This window comes from Cynocephalus volans, chromosome 9 (genome assembly GCF_027409185.1).
Source record: "Cynocephalus volans isolate mCynVol1 chromosome 9, mCynVol1.pri, whole genome shotgun sequence".
Classification (NCBI taxonomy): domain Eukaryota; kingdom Metazoa; phylum Chordata; class Mammalia; order Dermoptera; family Cynocephalidae; genus Cynocephalus; species Cynocephalus volans.
In genome coordinates, this window is record NC_084468.1 from 146,845,783 (window position 1) to 146,866,474 (window position 20,692).

The window sequence follows — 20,692 nt, forward strand, 5'->3', positions numbered from 1 at the left end:
AGTGGGCCTACTGTGTGGGTCTGGACAGGCCAGCCCTTAGTGTCAGTGGGGCCCTTAGCAGCAGACCTGGCCAGGGCAGCCCATAGTGGTAGGCCAGGAAAGGCCAGGGGTGCTCTTAATGGGGGGGGGGGGCAGGCCAAGGGGCCCTGAGGCAAGCCATTTGAGGGAGGTCTTTAGTAGCTGGGCAGGCTAGGCCAGGCCAGGGTGTCTTTAGAGGTAGGCCAGGACAGGCCACAGGTCCCTTAGCACCATGCACACCAAGGGGGCCTTAGGGCAGGCCATTCAAGGGGGCCCCTTAGTGGCAGGTCAGGCCAATGCGGGGCACTTAGAAATGTTTTATCATTTATACTTGGCCAGAAATTTTTCTTTTTCATTAAAGTATCAAACTTATTTATGAAATGTCTATTTTAATAATTATCCTTATTGTTGTAGTTTCTTCAGAATCTACATTTATATTTTTTCCACTCCCCCATTTGTGTATTTTTATTTGAGTCAAATTTAGTTCATTAAAATAAACACTGAAAGTTAATACATGGTTTTTGTTTCATTTTTATTATTCAAATAAACCAGCTTTCAGACTTATTAGTATATCAATTCTGTCATTTTCCCCTCTCCTGATAATTTGGTTACATTTTTGTGTGTTTAGTATATCTATTCTCCTATGAATCTGAGGGTTTTTTTATTATTTGCTTACCTTCTTATGATGAACAAATAGTTTTAGAATATTTTGATATTTATTGTTTAATAATGACATGTAAGGGTGTGAATTTGCTTTAGAAAAGAAATTGGGGGCCGGCCCCATGGTTCACTCAGGAGAATGTGGTGCTGGGAGTGCTGAGGCCATGGGTTCAGATCCTATATAGGGATGGCTGGTGCGCTCACTGGTTGAGCATGGTGTGAACAACACCATGCGGAGGGTTGCGATCCCCTTATTGATTAAAAAAAAAGAAAAGAAAAGAAAAGAAATTTGACTTTATCTGCTTCGTTTTAGCAATTTAACTATGATGGAATTTAATATGATTTTCTCCTCTTTTCTTTTTTATTCCCAGTTGGGGGTTGGTTCTTTAATCTGTGGACTGAAGTATTATACCCATTTTAGAAAATCCTCAGCCATTACACCTTCAGTGACAGCTTTTGCCCCTTCTCTCTCCGCTCTCAGTCCCCCTCTGAGTCCAGTGACACATACGCAGTTGTAATGAGGCTCATCCATTTCTGTTTCTTCTGTCTTCCTCAGGGAAGGCCCTTCAGGGACTTGGATGGAAATTCTAGTAGGTCACTGGTCAACCATGAAAGACTGTGGCAAATCCACTTGTGACCTTTGGAGGTTTCAGCTTGCTGCTTTAGCACTCATGCCCTGCAGCTTTCAAATGTGGCAAAAATCTTGAGGGACCAATCAGTAGGCCCTGTTCTTCTGGGGAAACATTATCTCCGAAGCACTTTGATTTAGGTAGATTTTACTCTGACTTTTAGGAACACATGGCCTGGGTTCTCAATCCTCCATGTTCATCCCCAGAGCACAGAGAATGTCCTGTGGGAAACACTGACTGTATCGGTGCTTCTTGAGTTGTGTGATCTCTCATGCCAGCACCAGCCCTAAGCGACCAATTAATACTTCCCCAGTTTCTCTGTCCCCCACCTGGGCCAAGTGTGATCATCAGTCCCTGCTGAGAATTAGCACAAGCCCTGCCCTAGAAGTCTCCTGCTCTGAAATTCCAATTCATATAATTCTTGTTTCCTCAACTCTATTATGCCCTCTGGTTTACACAAAGATACACGCTTTGCTTTTTTGTTCAATTTGACATCAGTGTTGAAACTCTTTTCATTACCAATAGGTGACCTCCTTAATTTTTATAAAAGTTAATGGTATATGTTTAAGTAACTGGCCATAGCCGGAGAAGCTCATAAACAGGTTACTGGTTGATATGTAAACATACTAGGAAATTTCTGTAAGAAGAGAATGTTTGCTAAAATCAAACTTTTGTTGCAAATTGCATTATAGAATGTCACCTTGCTTTTCTTACTGAATGTAACCAGCTTCTATTGTTAAACTTGTTAAACTGTACTTAGCAAAAACCCCACCTATGTGCTCTTCCTGTAACTTCCTGGTCTGGAGAATAAATGCGTGAAGAGAACCTCAGTTCGGGGTTAATTTCCCAAATGGAAGGAATGACTCACTCTTGAGGGTTCTGGGAGATTAACCCCTTTTTCAGGGCTTCTCACTGCTCAGAAGAGATGGGCTTTGAGTAATCTTTGGTGGCCCCATCACACAGGGGAAAATGGGTGACAAATCCATGTGAGGCAAAGCAACAGGGGAAAGCTTAGTGTCTTCAAAAATGATGCTGGGGGCTGGCCCCATGGCTCACTCAGGAGAGTGCGGTGCTGGTAGCGCCGAGGCGGTGGATTTGGATCCTACATAGGGATGGCCAGTGCACTCACTGGCTGAGCGTGGTGCTGACCACACCATGCTGAGGGTTGCGATCCCCTTACCAGTCAAAAAAAAAAAAATGACGCTGGGAAAAGTACATACCCACATGCAAAACAATATAATTGGACTTTTATTTTACACTGTATTTAAAATTTACTCAAAATAGATTAAACACTTAAACATAAGAATTTAATCTATAGGGCCAGCCCGTGGCTCACTCGGGAGAGTGTGGTGCTGATAACACCAAGGCCACGGGTTCAGATCCCATATAGGATGGCCGGTTAGCTCACTGGGTGAGCATAGTGCTGATACCACCAAGTCGAGTGTTAAGATCCCCTTACTGGCCATATTAATAAAAAAAAAAAAATTATAAAACTCATAGAAGAAATTATAAGTGGAAAGCTTCACAAATTTGAACAAATGACCAAAACAAACATTTTTCACAAAAAGATATACAAATGACCAACAGCTATACAAAAAAATGCCTAACATCATTAATCACCAGAAAAATGCAAAGCATGCAAACCGTGCAACCAACAGGGAATTAGTATCAAGAATACACAAGGAACTCAGACACCTTAACAGTAAAAAAAAAGTAACCCAATCAAAACATGGGCAAAGGATTTGAATAGGCATTTCTCAAGGAAAGATATGCAAATGGCTAACAGACACGTGAAAAAAGACTCAGTATCACTAAGCATCAGGAAAATGCAAATCAAAACCACATTGAGACATCATCTCACCCCAGTTAGACTGGCTTGTATCAAAAAGACAGAGGATGACAAATGCTGGCAAGGATGTGGAGAAAGGGAAACCCTCCTACACTGCTGGTGGGACTGTAAATTAGTGCAGCCATTGTGGAAAACAGTATGGAGCTTCTTCACACAGCTACAGATAGAACTGCTATATGATCCAGCAATCCCACTGCTGGATATATACCCAAAGGGATGAAAATCACTCCCATGTTTATCACAGCTCTATTTACAATAGCCAAGAGTGGGAACCAACCTAAATGTCCATTGTCAGATGACTGGATGAGGAAAACGTGGTAAATGTATACAAGGGAATACTACTGTGCCATAAAAAAGAATGAAGTTCTGCCATTTGCAGCAATAGGGATGAACTTAGAGAAAATTATCTTAACCCAGGCAGAAAGAGAAATACTGCATGCCCTCACTCATAAGTGGGAGATAAAATAAATAAATAAAATATAAAAAAGAAAGAGAGAGAGATACAACAATCACAATAACATGTTGAACTTTCAAAAGGAGAGAACATGTAAGGTTACCAGAGGTGGCAAAGAGGAAGGCAGAGAGGGGATTTAGGGAGAAATTGGCAAAGGGCCACCAAAAAAAACCGATTACATTGTGTACTGTTGAGTACACAAGGATGAATTAACATATGAAAATGAATCAATAGAATACGTCACATTTACATAATAATGGGCGATAACTACATACACCTTAATTGATTTTTAAATGTATTTGACAAAACTCAACACTATTTAATGATAAAAACACTGAGCAAACTAGCAATAGCAAGAAACTGCCTAAACATAATAAAGACCGTGTATGAAAGAGCCACAGTGAACCTCTTCCTCACGGGTGACAGACTGAAAGATTTTTCGTGAAAATCAAGGAAAAGGCAAAGCCGTCCTCTGTCACACTTCTACTCAACAGAACACTGGAAGTGCCAGCCGGAGCAACGAGGCAAGGAAACGGGGAAAGGCTTTAACTTGGGAAGAAAAAATTAAAATTTCCACCATTCACAGGTAATTCGATCTTCTAGGTAGAAAGACTTAAAATTTTCACAAAATAAATGTCAGAACAAATAAATTCACCAAAGTCGCAGGACATGCAGTCCACACACAAATCAGTTGCAATTCTACACACGCACGGGGAACAATCAGAAAGACAAGTATGAAAACAACCGCATTTACAAGTGCACCAAAAAGAACACACTGTTTGTCACCTTAGAGCGGGGGCGCGGGGTCTGCGGCCGCCGCCGTCGCTTGGTCGCCGTGGGTCTGCGGGCGGCGGCGGCGGCGGTCGCGGGGCTGTGAGCGAATTCTCCGGGCGGACGAGGGAAGAAGCGCAGCCCCCGGGTGGCGCCCGCTCCGCCCGCGTCGGGCCTCGGCGACACCCGTGTGACGGCTCCACCCGCGGTTCGCCGGCTTCGCGCTGCTGCGCTTGGTCGCCTTCCGCCGTGTGGCTCCGCCGGCGCTTCTGCGCGCCCCACGGCCGCCAGGAGGCGCTCTCGGGCTGCCCCGGCGCCGCTGCCCCGGAGGCCGAGCGCGTCCCAGCCTCCCCCAAACAGGCCCCGAGTCCATCTCCATTGCCCTGCGCGTCGCTGAGGACGAGAAAGCAGGACAGAAGGAGCGAGCTGTGCGGTGGAGGGAGAAAGGTTCTGAAGAACTAGAGAAAGGAATAGCTGTCCTCATGACAGGACAAGGCCAGCAGCGTGCAAGAGCGAGACGCCTTCCAGCCAACACGATGATAACCACATTTGGTTCTAGAGAAGCTGCAAACGGTTTTGCAATTTTCCAAGTCACAAATGGACGTCTCTAATGACAGTGCTAACTTGACATGCCGCAGTGGACATCTCCAGTCAGAAAGTGGAGCTGTTCCGGGAAGAAAAGATCCCTTAACACACACTGGTCATTCACTGCCTTGTTCAAAACCAGTTATGAAACCTGGATCCAGAGGTCTCCAGGCCACCACAGAGCGCCCAGTTGCAGTCGTTCATGCACGGCTTCTGGAGTGAGACGGGGGCCTGGTCCTGCCACTGCCACTGCCACTGCCACTGCCACTGCCACTCACAAGGGCACTCCCAAAACAAATAGAACAAATAAACCTGCTACCCCTACAACTGCCGTTCGTAAACACAAAGACTTGCGGGATTTTAGGAATGTGGACAGCAACCTTGCTAACCTGATAATGAACGAAATTGTGCACAACGGAACAGCTCTTAAATTTGGTGATATGGCTGCTCAAGAGACGGCAAAACAAGCGTTGCAAGAAATTGTTACTTGTGAAGGAATTGTTATTGTCTTCCTTCTCTGAGGCCTGAGTTGCTCACAGGGCTTAGGGCTCCTGCCAGACGATTGTCACCCTTTGGTCCACCTGGAAATGGGAAGACAATGGTGGCTAAAGCAGTCGCTGCAGAATCTAACGCAACCTTCTTTAACGTACGTGCTGCAAGTCTGACTTCAAAATATGGGGGAGAAAGAGAAAAAGTGGTGAGAGCTCTTTTTGCTGTAGCTCGAGAACTTGAACCTTCTATAATTTTTATAGATGAAGTTGATGGCCTTTTGTGTGGAAGAAGAGAGGGGGGCACGATGCTAGTCGACAACTAAAAACTGAATTTCTAGTAGAATTTGATGGCGCACGATCTGCTGCAGATGACGGAGTAGCTGTAACGGGTGCAACGAACGCAGAGCTCGATGAGGCTCTTCTTAGGCGTTTCATTCAACAGGAATATGTGTCTTCACCAAATGAGGAGACGAGATTACTTTTACTTAAACATCTGTTGTGTAAACAAGGAAGCCCAATGACCCAAAAGAACTAGCACAACTTGCTAGAATGACTGATGGACACTCAGGAAGTGATCTAACAACTTTGGCAAAAGATGCGGCGCCGGGTCCTGTCCAAGAACTGAAACCAGAACAGGTGAAGGATGTGTCTGCCAGTGAGATGAGAAATCACCGACTCTCTGACTTCACTGAGTCCTTGAAAATGATGAAACTCGGCGTGAGCCCTCAGACCTTGGAAGCGCACATCCGTTGGAACGAGGACTTTGGAGATGCCACCGTGTAAGGAAATACCTTTGTAAGCCTGCAGAACATTTTACTTTAACAAGAGCAAAACATGATCTTCAGTGTATAGTTATAGCTACAGAAACTCAGCCTAAGTTTACAGGACATTGCAGAGTCTTACAGTTATTTGTACCAAATTTGAAGATGAACTAGAAAACAAATTTAAATAAAAGATACAGTAGGAATGGGGGGGAGAATTACCTTAGCCAAGGAAGTAAAGAGCTTGTACAAGGAAAATTACAAAACTTTGCTGAAAGAAATCAAAGAAGATTTAAACAAATGGAAAGACATCTTATGTTCATGAATTAAAGACTTAATAATGTTAAGATGTCAATACAACCCATAGTAATTTACAGATTTAATGCAATCCCTATCAAAATACCAACAGTTGTTTCTTTATAAATGTTAATAATAATAAATCTATCCTGAAATCCACAGAGAATCTTAAGGGACACTGAAGAGCCAAAATCATTTTGAAAAAGAAGAATAAAGTTGGAGAACTCACACTTCCTGATTTCAAAACTTATTGCAAAGCAACAGTAATCACAACAGTGTTGTCGCACTAGCATGAAGACAGACAGATAAACCATTGGAAGGAATAGAGAGTCCAGAAATGAACGTCACATACATGGGCGAATCATTTTCACCAATTGTTCCAAGACCATTCAATAAAGAAAGAACAGTCTTTTCAACAAATGGTGCTAGGAAAATTGAATATCCACAGGCAAGAGTGAAAGTGGACTCTTGCCTAACACTATATACAAAAATTAGCTCAAAGTGTATCAATGACCTATATGTAAGAATTAATACAATAATACTCTTAGAAGAAAACAGAGCAAAACCTTCAGGAGACTGGACTCACAATGATTGTTTGGATTTTTTTTTTTTTTGTCAACAAACGAAAAATAGGTAAAACTACATAAAATTGAAAACTTTTGTACATGAAAAAACATTATCAACAGTATATTGACCGCCTATGGAATGGGGGCAGATGTTTACAAATCATATACCCAACAAGGGATATTATATCCAGAATATATAGAGAATTTTTGGAAATCAATAACAAAAAAGCAAACAACCTGATTCAAAAATGGGCAAAGTTCTCGATCAGACACTTCTCTGAAGAAAATATACAAATCACAAATAAGGACAAGAAAAAATGCTCAACAAAATTAGATATTGAGAAAATAACAATTAAAATCACAATAAGATACCACCACATACCCATCAGAATGGCTACCATCGAAAAACACAAACAAAAAGAAACCAAAGAGAGAACATAGAAAATATCGGTGAGGATATAGAGAAATTAGAACACTGGTGCACTATTGGCGAGATGTAAAATGGTGCAGCCACTGTGGAAAACAGTATGGCAGTTCATTAAAAATTCAAGTATAGAGTTTCCATAGCAGCAAATTTTCTTCTGGATATATTCTCAAAATGTTTCAATGCAGGTTATCAAAGAGATCGATAGTTGTGTGCCCATATTCAAAGTGGCATTATTCTCAGTGGCTAACATGCAGGAAGCAACACATGTCTATTGAAGGACGGATGGATAAACAAAATGTGGCATAAATACGTGCAGTGGAATATTATTTAGCCATTAAAAGAAAGAAATTCTGACATATGCTACAATTTGAATGATCCTTGAGGACATTATGCTAAGTGAAATAAGCCATTCACACACTCATAAAGAAAACACTGTTGTGTGACATTATTCTATGAGGTTTGTGGAGTAGACAAAATCACAGAGAAAGACAGTAGAATGGTGGTTGCCAGAGGCTGCAGAAAGGTGGGGCTGAGAATTGTTTAACGGGTAGAGAGTTCCAATTCTTCAAGATGAAAGAGTTCTAGAGATGAATATTGGTAACGATTGCACAAGAACATGAATGTACTTTATACAACAGAAATACATACTTTACAATGATTAGGACAATAGATTCTATGTTGTTTGTATTTCACCACAATAGAAACAAATAAGCAACAGGAAAAAAAATCACAGCACTGCTTCCTGGAAAGAAAAGATACAGAGCTTCCAGGTGTCTTCTCAGTGGACTTGTGAGGACAGTGCTCTCTTCTCCCAGCAGTGATGTGCGACAATACACGCTGAGTGCTGTGAACCAGGGAAAGTCACCAGAGCCTGAGGTCTAGAGATTTTATTAGACTTTGGTCACACGGACCTGGCTGACTGCTTTCATGGCTCCCCTTAGTTTCCAGATGCTCCAGAGGTCAAACTGATAACCTGTGGTCTAATGTCTTCAACATCAAGTGGCATTGTTACCCTAGGTTGTATAGATGGACCCAAGGCCCACAGGCCAACAAAGACACTATTATCAGGCAGGACATTCCAAGGGCTTTTGGGGGTTACCTCCCAGGAGTCAGAGGCAAAGGATAAAGTGAATCCTTTACTGCACATCCACAACCCTAATTACCCCTCTTTTTTAAATTTCTAGTCTATAATATCACTGAACTAGCCTATAAAAGTCGATCCAGGCCTGCCCCTAAACTGGTTCCCATTCTAGAGAAAGAAACCAAATCTCTTTATATCATGCACCTGTGTCCTTAAATGGTTGCTCCTCCCCTGTGTTACGTCAAATAAGCAGGAGGCCATTGATCTGAGGGTGTCTCTGTAACTAGGAGTCAAAGTGCAACCTAACTTAGTACATAAACAAAGTGAAAACTTGACCCAGGAGTATAACAAAAAGCTGACTCCTGGCCAATCACAGGCAGCCAACCAGAAAAAACCTAGCCGCAACCAGTCCCGCTATCTCTGTACTTTACTTACATTTTCTCACTCTAAATACTCACTGCCCAAAGTTGCTGAGCCAGTCTCTCTGAACCTCTTCTGGTTCTGAGTGCTGCCCGATTCGTAATTGTTTTTTGCTCAGATAAATGCTGCTAAAAGTACATTGTCTTAAATTTTTCTTTCACCACCTCAGAAGTCCTCTCTGACATCCCAGCATCGTCACTTTCCCCTCTGTGCTCTCTCAGGGAGCTGAGCACTTGGTGGTGTTGACCCGGGGGGTGGGGGGCATCTTACATTCTGTGTGCATTATGACTGTGGACCTCATAAGAGACCCTCACTAAACAGTCATTGTCGCAAATTAAAGAGCTGGGCTCCTGGGTATGTGTTTAGGGTGTGTTATCTTGGTATAAGTACGTGACTTCTCTGAGCCTCGGCCTGCTCATCTGCAGGTGCTGGTGTTGTTCTGACTCTTAACCCTAATGCCAGATGATGAAGAAGGCCCTTGATAGCAATCGTGTCGTTCCATGGCCCCCGCCTGCCACTCCATGGAAAGAACAATGAGATCTGTGCTTCTCACACGGGTCTTCAGAAAATCTTTGGGGAATCTTTGTCAAAAACAGCTTCCTCCTGCATATGGGAATGTAAGCTGGTACAACCACCTTAGAAATCTTCGGCACTACCTGCTAAGTTGAATATACACACACCTTAGGGCTCAGCAATTCCATTTCTAAACATTGAGTACGTAGAAATATGTACAAATGTGCAGCAAAACACATGTGCAAGAATCACTGTAGCAGCATCACTCCAAATAGAAAAGTCTGAAAACAACTCAAATGTCTTCACTACTCAGACAGCAAAGTGCCATTCAGCAACAAAAGTGCTCTCGAATACAAAACAGTGGACGAGTCTCGCATTCATTACATTGAGCTAAGGAAGCCAGGACATAACGTGTAATCTCCTTTGAATAAAGGGCAAAAGCAGTTGGAACTAATCTGTAGTGTCAGAAGTCAGGGCAGTGGTTTTCCTTGGGGAGGAGTGTCGGGTCATGATGAACAGTGGCAGGAGGGGGTTTCTGGTGCTCTGCAAGGTCCTGTTTTTTTATTGGAGTCGTGGTTCGAGAACTGTGTTCTTGTTGTGATGTCACTGAAGGGTGCACTAATGAACCCTACGAAGTTCTCTATGTGTATCAGACTTCCATGAAAATGGCATATTAAAAAAACACAAAAACACATCAGCAAAAGGCTTCTGTCACCTTTCCATATCTACTTGATAGTTGGTCCAGGTGATATGTGTTCTAGAAGCTCCTAGGTGGTCATCATGGAGCCACTTCTCCGTTCATTACCTGGAAAAAAATCGAGTCAGCAGGAAGCAGACTGGAGATCATAACCGCACTCGACCAACTGAGCCACCTGCGGCCGGGGGCCTTGCACAGAGAAAGAGTTCAATAAGATATCACCTTCCTAAGGCTTCAGGCTGCAGAAGCCCTATGGCCATTCACCACACACTCTTCCAGTTTACCAGAACAGGAGGTTACAGAGTGTGCTTTGGATCCAGGCAGCCTGGAGTTGACACCTGGCTTTACCAGTGACTAGCTGTGACCTTAAATGAGTGAATCCTTTAACTTTTCTGTGCTCTGGTAATAAGTGAGTTAAAATGAGCTCTTGGAGCAAAGAAAGTGCTACCTATGTACCTTCCAGTATTATATAATCACATAATCATTATCATTTTTATTATTTGCAGAGAAAGCCAGTAGAACGCAGACTATGCTCCAAGTCACTAATTGATGTCAGTCAGGTCAAAGTATATAAAAACACTCATACCACACGTGCATCCAAACATACAGACTCAGAAAGAACACATACACACACACACAGAGGCGTGATCAGAAGTAGAACTGCCCCTCCCTGTGACTATTGCTTTCTCCCTGAAGACGCTACTGGGGAAACGGCAGGAGTGGGTACAATTGCTGGGTGAAAATGCAGAGTAGGGAAAGTGTGCTTCTGCAGGTATAACACCGGGGGACAGTTGCCCAGGTATTGTAGGACACGATTTGCAGAAATGATGCCATTTAATCTCTATTGCATTCTCACCGCTTTCCTGGCATTAGGTACAGAGTAGAGAAGTGAGGAAGAACCATGTTGAAAACCCAGATCTTTAACTGCAGACCTGGAATGCTCTTTCCAGCACATTCACTGCCTCCCAAATGGTGATGCTTCAAAGGATGGATAGCAATGGCAGCTACTGGCCAGGTGCTAGACTTAGTAGACACACACACAATGTTAAAGTCTCTGATTGCCCTTTTATCCCTTTTCTCCATGTGGGAGATGTTTGCCCAGAAATAGAATCAAGATTAAATATCGAACATGCAGTGGGTCACCTCCCCCGTGTTTTTACATCTACAGATGTATTTCCTGCTCACATCTACATAGCCATCCTTAACCGGGGTGGCTTTATTCCCTACAGAAAGTTCATTTTGCATGGGAGAGACAGATTTTCCACCCTCAGAGATGAAAACTGACCCCAAGAATCCATTCAATTGTTCCCCTTTAAGTATATCTTCTGGACTGCACCCCTTTAAGAGTTATAATCATCATCCCTCCTTCACATGGCCACCAGAAACTCTCTCTTTCCATCTTTCATTCCCACCATCCCACTCATACTGCTCTCCATGGTGTTTCCCCAAGTCCCAAAGACACTTCAACTAAGTGCTCAGCAATATGACTTCATCCACCAGCCCCAGTTTGCTCATTCCGTCTGTTTTCTGTTTTCCTTCCTCTTCCACACACTCTCCCACGCCTGCAGTCCCTCAGATTCTGTCCTTGATATCTTCTCACTTTACACGAGCCTGCATGGGGATCTTTTGCAGCAGAGCACAAAACTGTAATATTCCTCATTCCTCTGCTCTGATTCAGAGTGAAAGGGTCTGGGGTGGTAAGAAGGAAAAGTGCAGAGGCCGCTATAGAGCACGGGAAAGCAAGTTGAGGAAGATGGACATGTTGCTTAAAAAAGAAAGAAGGCTCAGAATCACTGCTCTGACTTGGTCCCCTTATAACTTTGTTCTCAGTCCATGGCCGCAGCCACCTAAGGTTTCCGTGCAGACAACTGCCCTTCTGATCTGTCTCCTGCACGTCTCATCCTTCCTTCCTTCCTTCATTCATTCAAGGAAGATGTTCTGAGTCTTTCTGCTGTGAGGACAGTGATAGCTTCCTCTTCTTTTTATGTCTGGTCTAAAAGCAGAAGTTATACTTACAGTTTTAATATATTAGTGAAATTTATTAATAAAAATCTCTTTTAGATGGAGATAAATACACTAATGTATGACATCAATAAGAAGTCACCTGTAATTTCCACTTCACTGTCCAGACCTCTCCCATGGATTTGTGCATAAAGTTTCACTATTAAGAATTTATAGTTTATTCTTATACATTTGTAAGCCTATACCAGCATATATTACTTTAATTTAGTAATGTCTGGTGATGTATTTAAGAAAAAGAAAAAGGTACAAAGTATAATATAACCATAACCCAATTTAAGAGACAAGAAACTACCAGTGTAGTTGGAGGAACGACCATCCTGACGTTGGTGTTCATTCCTACGTACTCAGTGCGATGCTCATACTGAGGTATTAATACTGTAACGTTTTTAATACAGAATGTACTTTTCTGCAAAAAAAAAAATTTATTGGAACACTGTTGATTATACATATTTGTGGCGTACACAGTTGATTATGTTTTTATCCAACATTATATGGGCAAGATTTATCTGTAAATAGATCGCAGTTGATCCAGTAGGGACGATTTATCCATTGTAGACATTTTCTAGCTGTGATTCTTTCTTCCTTTTTCTTTTTTTCCCGTTACAAGTGATGCCTCTGTGACATCCTTCGGCAGCTATCTTTATGCAGGCAAGTAAGATTTCTCTTTGGTATATCTGTAGAGGCCGAGTCAGAGAGTAGGGAAATCTACTGTTTGGTTTTTTTGGTTTTTTCTTCTTTTTGATGATTGGTACAGGGGTCAAACCTTTGATCTTGGAGTTATTAACACCACGCTCTAACCAACTGACCTAACTAGTGAACTCAAACCATATTTTCGTATTTGTTTACCAACCTCTTCCTCCTTCCCCCTCTTCCGAACATGTTTAACCACAATGCATACTCTCCACACTCCTTGTCATGGCTGTGACGCAAACCTCTCCACTGACTCCCCATGCAATCTTCAACAGAGTCTACTGTCCTCAGGAATGGGATGTGTACAAGTGGATTTACCTTGAAGAATTCAAAGAGGTGATGAGTTTCATTTTTGGCAACACACAGAGAAAGTACATGTGGAATCAGAATCTTAGTAGGGAAGTAAAGGAGGCCTGAGAACAGGCTTTTATAACTCCTTACAAATTTGTAGAAATCTTGATTAGGGACAATATAATTGGCAGAGGTTCAAGAGAATTTTCTCAGCTTCTCAGCTCTTCATTTTCAAGGAAACTCCTGACTAAAGTCAAAAGACAAACTCATAACAAATTTAGTTTCAAGATCTCATTTGGCAACACTCCATTCCATAAAACAAAATAGCCATTCCCAAGAGTAGGAAAATCTTCAACTTAGGTAGATATGGCCATACTGTTCTCCAATATAGATGTACCAATGTGCACTGTAAAGAGCAGCATGGAAGTAGCCTCACTGTTTTCTGTAAATGAGCAAAAATATGTGTATTCCACCTTTTAAAAATTTTTGCCAGGTTCCGGTCAAGATGGCAGAATGGATGGTCCCCAGCGTCTCTCTCACGAATCAAGCAATTTACAACTATGAAAATGCAGCAATAGCCAAGCTGGGGCCGCTGGAGCTCAGGGGAAGAGGAGGAGAGACCTATGGAGTTCATGAAGGCAGAGAAGCCACGACGAGAGAAAGAAAAAACTGCTTAGAGCATTTTGGGCCATGGCCGCTTTAAGGCTGGAACTGCAGAGTGCATGGAGCACGAGCCGGCAGGAGCTGCAGCGAGCCCCTCCAGAAGGAGTTGCTTGGAGGCGGCAGGGGAGAAGAGGGCCTTGGTGGCCCCCAGGACAGCAAGACCACTAATAAAGTTCCCATGGACCCACACAGGTTCAAGGAGCCAGAACAGCTGAAAATGGGGAGCCATTCAGAGGCCAGTGATTTGTCACAAGGGACCAGCACAGGGCCCGTCCCATGGGAAGAGTTTGGAGTATAGGTGGTGGGAGAGACGGGCCCAACCAGAAAACACTGGGGCACAGCAAGGACAGCCAATCCACTCCCCAATCAGCACAGGAACACTCAGAGGAGACTGGTCAGGAATACAGAATTGCATGGAGTGCAGTTTGATGAAAACATTCAGGCCCAGATCAGAGTTTCTACGCAACTCAGGTGCAACTTGCCTTCCAGAGCCAGAAGTACCTACAATATCAACCATTAAATCCTGAGCTGCACAAAAAGTCTTCCCTAGAAGCAGCAAAACAGCAATTTAGCTCAACAACACAGCTCAAGTACTGGTTCTCACAAGACGTTCCCCCGTTTTAGAAGTAAGCAAAGGACAAAAAATTACTTCCAGCCCAGGTACACCACCAGCACCTCAGGGCCCATCAGAGGACCCAAGGTATGGAGCTGAGGACCGAACACCACTCCCACCTCCAGGCAAACCACCAGCACTTCAGGAGTCTGCCCGGGAACCTGGGGCTTGGAGCCGAAGACCGGACCCCCACCCACATCCAGGCACACAGCCAGCACCATGGGGCCCAGGGCATCGAGCCAGGGACTGGACACCCCCACCCACAACCAAGCACACCACCAATGCCAAGGAGGATGCCAAAAACATCACCTCCATGTGGGTGACCCAGCATAGCCACCACAGTAACCTCAGCTGCCGTGAAAGTGGCAAGACATCATAACCACCACACAGATGGTCTGTCAGGCACTTTAGTGCATTGACGCAAGGAGAGTCACTAGCAGAGTCTAAAGAAAAGGAAAGGATGTCTCTCTCCACAAAGCCCATGCCAGAGTAACAGAACAAACATCTGCTCTATGATAATACCAGGGGACATTAACATACTTTTAAGCATTGGACAGATCATCTAGGCAACAAATCAAAAGAGTAACCATTACTCTTTCAGAGGGAGAGAAGAACTCTAGAGATATCAGTGCTGGGAGGGGGGAAGGAGAAGGGGATGGGGAGAGACTGAACAAGGGGCAAAAAGAATAAGTAGAATTTGTAACAATATGCATACTAGTAATATTGATTTGATCAACATATGCCAACATTGAATCCCCAAAATATGTATAATCAACTATGATTCTATAAATAAATACATAATAAATAATAAAAATTTTGCCAGGCTATGGACTGTGAAATATTATCTTCTAATCTCATTGGTACTTTAATTAGCAGTTAATTTTTATTGGCATTTGTCTTCCCTCTGCTGCGAAGTTTCTTTTCAATGCTGTTTGTCCATTTTTCTTGATTATTTGCTTTTTCTCATTAATGTGTAAAATTTATTATATATGCTAGATGTAAATACTGTATATTAGTATGTTCTATTTGTAACAAATATTTTTTGCACTGTATTTCCTGTCTTCTCTAGGACACATTGCTACTGCTGGGCACAGCTGAACTGCTTTGGATTGAATGTCCCCCAAAAGCTTGACCCCCACTGTGACAGTGTTAAGAGGGTGGGAAATGCTACTGTGGTAGTTGAAAGGTGGAGCCCTGAGGAGGTGATTGCATGATGAGGACCACCGTGCCCTTGTGAATAGATTGATCCATTCTTGGAATAGTGGGCGTGGCTGCGAGGGCTGTAGAAGGAGAGAGCGTGGAGACTTAGTTACCACTCTGATCCTGCCTTTCCTGAAATGTGATACCTTGAGTCAGAAGCAAAGCAGCAGCGCACCAGATGTGTTCCCTGGACTTTGAAATTCCCAGCCTCCAAAACTGTAGGCAATAAACTTAATTTCCTTTACAAAGTACCCACTTGCAAGTAATTCGTTATCAGCAACAGAAATGGACGAACCCATGAATTCATCTGTAGATCTATTTGCCACTGTTCCCCATCTCACTTCATTACCTCTTTCCATTTGGTTTCTGCTTACACTTTTTTTACCCACTAAAATACTGCTGACATGAATATTATTCATTTCTTCATTTTTAATGCAACACTAGAATATGTATATTTTCAAACACAGAATTACCAAAAAAAAAGAAAAAAAAAGAAAAAAAATACCATCAACGTCTAGATATACAGGTGTTTTGACAGAGTACAGGGAAAGACATAGGTGCTCTGAGAGCACAGAGAAGATGCCATATAAGTTGGTGAAGAGAGGGTCAGTGGATTCACGACGTGAAACATTCTGTCAATGTCGAGTACAGTTGAAGATTTGTGTACTTAGCACCACAGTGTTAAGGAGAAAAGTGAAATGATATGATTTGCTGTCTAAAAGGTTATCCTCATTGTGGAGTGGAGCACAGGTAGTAAGAGGGTGGGATGAGGTGTGGAGACCCGTGACAGCTACTGCTGTATTTTATGTAGGAAATTAGGTGGCTTGGACGGACGATGTACAGTGGAAGTGGTGCGATCGGTTCCCACATAAAGAAGCATATGTACTCTGGGGTCTACAACTCGTTTCGGAGACACGTCTATTTCTGGGCCAATAAGCAAGATTTCATAATAAGTCTTGACATCTTCTACAGAAAATCTGCCATCTGTACCTGTCCTTTCATTAGAATTACCTGAAGTCTTCCAGGACAGTCCCTTTCCCAGAGAGGCTCAGAAACCAGACCACTTATTCAATTAGAGGAGTTCCACTGGACAAGCAATAGAATGAGAACAGATGCCCTGAGTCACATCTTCTAGGGTCTCGTCCCCTCAGCCCCTCCCATCCCGCCGTGGGTGCAGCAGATGCAATCAGAGAGGAAGCTGGGAGTGTGGTCAGGAGCCTGTTATTGGAGACCTGCTGATTGCATCCACAGTCCGTCCAATAGGACAAAAGAAAGGAACATCCCTCTGGCTTATAAGGCTGATGGGGCCAGATTCGGCCATTACAGTGAAAGGAGGAGCTGACCAGGTCAACTCGGATGGCGGAAGTCACGTCTTCACTGCATGGACAGGAGCCCTCTGTCCTGAAAGCACAGTGCCGGCTGCACCACTCAAGCCTGGGGACACACCTGCAGCTCCCCCAAAAGTGCAAATCCAAGAGCAGAGCAGGGCGTGGGTGAGTCTGGTCATTCAGATACAGCCCGAGCCCCAGGTGGCATCAAACAGCAGAGGCCACATCCCCGAGACTGGGAGTGAACTGGCCAGGTGAGACGCCTCTCCGTGGTGTTGCTGGTGGGTAAAGGGGAACTGAGCTCACCAGGGATGTCTGGGAAGCCTCCCTGAGGAGGAGAAGTGCTGACCAGATTCACTGTGGAGAGACTGTCACTAACACACGTAGTTGGGGGGGAGGTGATTGGTGCAGGTCTTGCTGTGCATGTGACCCCTAGATCTTGGTGTGTCCGCTGGTCACCTGGAGTAGACGTGACAGACTTGAAAAATGCAAATATTTTAGGGAATGCTTGAATCTCTGCCATAACATATCCCTATCATCTTAACCAAAAGTTCTCATGAGATTTGTATTCGTATTTATGTTCTCAACAATCTAAAAACAAGTGGGATGGGGTGGGGTGTCTAGTAGTTATTCTTGTGGAAGATCAGCCCAATGAGACAGGGGGTTGAGCAGGCTGGACTCTTCATGGCTGCTCTATATTTAATAGGTCATAGGACTCTGTTTCTTGGTCAGATTTTAGGTCAAAAATTATTTTCAGTAAATTTCCCTGAAAGACACTATATTAGCCTCCCATCAGATCGTCTATAATGCCTGTTTTTCTCTCTTTTTGTCATTTTAGTGCCATTGGTGGTCATTGCCTAAATTCAATTCAAAATGGTGATAGCGTTAATTTCTAGACCCTTTCTAAATATTCTCCTGATAAACTACTTGGGAATTCGAGGTGCTCTTCCTATAAGAAAGAAACAATAAACATCTGATTAAGTTTCCTTTTAATGTGACAGTATCTCTTGTTCACAGAAATCACGTAGCGCCCTGGAGCTGTTGGTCTTTCCTTACCCAAGAGACGCCACAGCCAACGTCCCATTCTGGTGGAGAGCTGACGACCGCAGGAGAAGGGGGCAGGTGCAGTGAGAATTGGCTGGGTCCGTGGATCTTCTGCAAAGCCTCTTCAGAGACTGCAGGGAGGAGGCAGAAGACTCTTGAGGAGCCCGTGTCTCCCGAGGTGCTGACGTCCAGGAAGGAGGGTAGGAGCTGAGGACGTATCTGCTTCTCACTTTCCCTGGCCCCAGGACCATCAGACCTCTCTGAAGACTCTCACACAGAAACCATCCCCACACGATGGCCTTAGCAGCCTTCCTAGCTGAGCTCCAGGCAGAGGCCAGCTGCCCCATGTGCCTGGATTACCTGAGGGACCCAGTGACCACTGACTGCGGGCACAACTTCTGTGGCTCCTGCATCCGCCAGTGCTGGGAAGACCTGCAGGACGTCTTCCCCTGTCCCGTCTGCCTCCACCACTGCCCTGACTACAGCCTCAAGAGGAACCCCCAGCTGTGCCACATGAGTGACATTGTTAAGCAGCTTCCCACCACGAGGAGCAAGAGGAGGCGGCAGGAAGAGAAAGCCCTGTGTGAGCAGCACAGTCAGGTGCTGGACCTGTTCTGTGAGAAGGACCTGGAGCTCTTGTGTCCCCAGTGCAGGGTCACAACTGAGCACCGGGATCACCTCCTCATGCCCATTGAGCAAGCTGCAGCTTCTCTCAGAAAGAGGCTGAAAAGCTACATCGAGCCCCTGAGGAAGCAAACAGAAGATGCTGAGATGGGGAGAGATGCCCAACTCTCAACCTCCATTGCGTTGAGGACAAAGGTGGAAAACTGGAGGGGGGAGTTGCACTCTCAATGGGAACAGCTCAGGCAGCTACTGGCAAAGAAGCAAGAGGCCGATTTTTTGGATTTACTGATGGAAGAGAAGGATGTTACAGAAAAACTAAGTAAAAACAGCACTGTACTTTCTCAACATATTTCTACACTAAGAAGTCTTCTAAGTGAAATGAACGAAAGGTGTGCACAGTCTGACATGGAGTTACTGACAGGTATTGAGACCATTTACAGCAGATATGAAAACCTGAAAAGCCCAGCCGTGATTCCATGTGAATTAAAGACCCCGAGCAGCTGTCTCCCTCCACAGTACATCGGCCTGCAGAAAGTGATCGACGCGTTTAAGGCGGAGTTGACACTAGATCCTGAGACTGCCCATCCCAATCTCAGAAGACAGAAAAGGTGTCGCCTATGGAAAGAGAACACAGAACGTTCCTTCCAATCCCAGGAGATTTACGTCCTACCCCGCTGTCCTGAGTGCTGAAGGATTTGCCGCAGGCAGGCATTACTGGCAGGTAGAAGTCAGGAGCACAGGTGACTGGGCCCTAGGTGTGTGCAAGGAATCATTCCTCGGTAATGCTGTCACTTCAGCACGGCCCAAGGATGGCTTCTGGCAAATTGAGCACTGGACTAGTCCAGGTGGCACCCGGGACAAAGGAAGACTCCTACGGATTGGCATTTTTCTGGATTATGACTTGGGAGAGCTTTCCTTTTACAATATGAGTAGCAGATCTCATATTTATACCTTCACTGATGCTTTTACAGAAAAACTTTGGCCTTATTTCTCTACCGGGCCTACTTCAAGCTCTCTTACCATCTGTGACATCACAGATGAATGCTGAGTGACCTGCGAGACTCTTTGCACTGTTTCTTTTTATTCTGAGTCCATGGAAGTGTTTTAGAATATTGTTTTATTCTAGTTTAATTGTTGCCATCAATGCCTTTGCAAGAATTTGAGTGATATATATATATATTTATATATATATATATATATATATATATATATATTTAGGAATAAGCAGAAGAAGCTCATTTCTTTGTTCTTCTGTTTCAAAAAAAAAATTATCACTTGAGTAATTTCTGTTTTACAGGGATAATGAGGGAATAGATTACAAAATACTTTTAGCACTTCCAAAGGGGAGGGCTTCAGAATTATCATTCTTTTCTATCAATATTGTTTCCTCCAGAGAAGAAATGTATTCCATCATATTTCCCAATTTTACATTGTCCTGTGTCCTCTAAGTTTACATTTCTGGAGCTTCTTCTGAAGCGAATGCTTACGAGTAGTTGGAAGACATGTATTTAGCAAGAGTCCTTGTACCTCGTGTGCTCCTGCAAAAAGAAAATTAATGGAAAAGTGTTGAGGGGGCATGTTCCTAAGACTAACCTCCGACTCAGTGATATGCTGGCAGGACTCCCAGCACCTAGAGAAGCTGATGCACTTCCAGTGATGAAAGGACAGTGATTAACATCAGCAATGGAGAGAAGGACACAGGGCACAGCCCAGGAGAGAGCACCACAAGCTTCCAGTTGTCTTCCTCCATAACATGCAGCGAGAGGAGATAACAGCTAAGGCGGTGTATGTGCAGAGCAATCCTGTGTGACAGACAAATGCGTACAGGACACACCTGTGAGGATGGAACGAGGAATGTAAAACTAAGTGTGGGACGATGGGTGTAGTGGGTTGAATCATGTCCCCCAAACTCCCTGAAGCTTGAATTATATTCCCAAGTTTTCTGTGTTGGAAACCTGGTCCCCACTCTGACTGTGAAATGGGTGGGAAATCCTGTCA

At 43.9% G+C, this 20,692-nt stretch overlaps 1 protein-coding gene and 1 pseudogene across 1 annotated transcript; both read left to right on the forward strand.

The window, feature by feature from the left end:
* Positions 1-250: 250 nt before the first annotated feature.
* Positions 251-6,240, forward strand: LOC134385818 (spastin-like; annotated as a pseudogene).
* Positions 6,241-18,364: 12,124 nt separating this feature from the next.
* Positions 18,365-19,384, forward strand: LOC134385819 (putative tripartite motif-containing protein 61). Its single transcript, XM_063107499.1, has one exon. It carries the CDS (start codon positions 18,365-18,367, stop codon positions 19,382-19,384), a length of 1,020 nt encoding a protein of 339 aa, XP_062963569.1.
* The last annotated feature ends 1,308 nt before the right edge of the window (positions 19,385-20,692 follow it).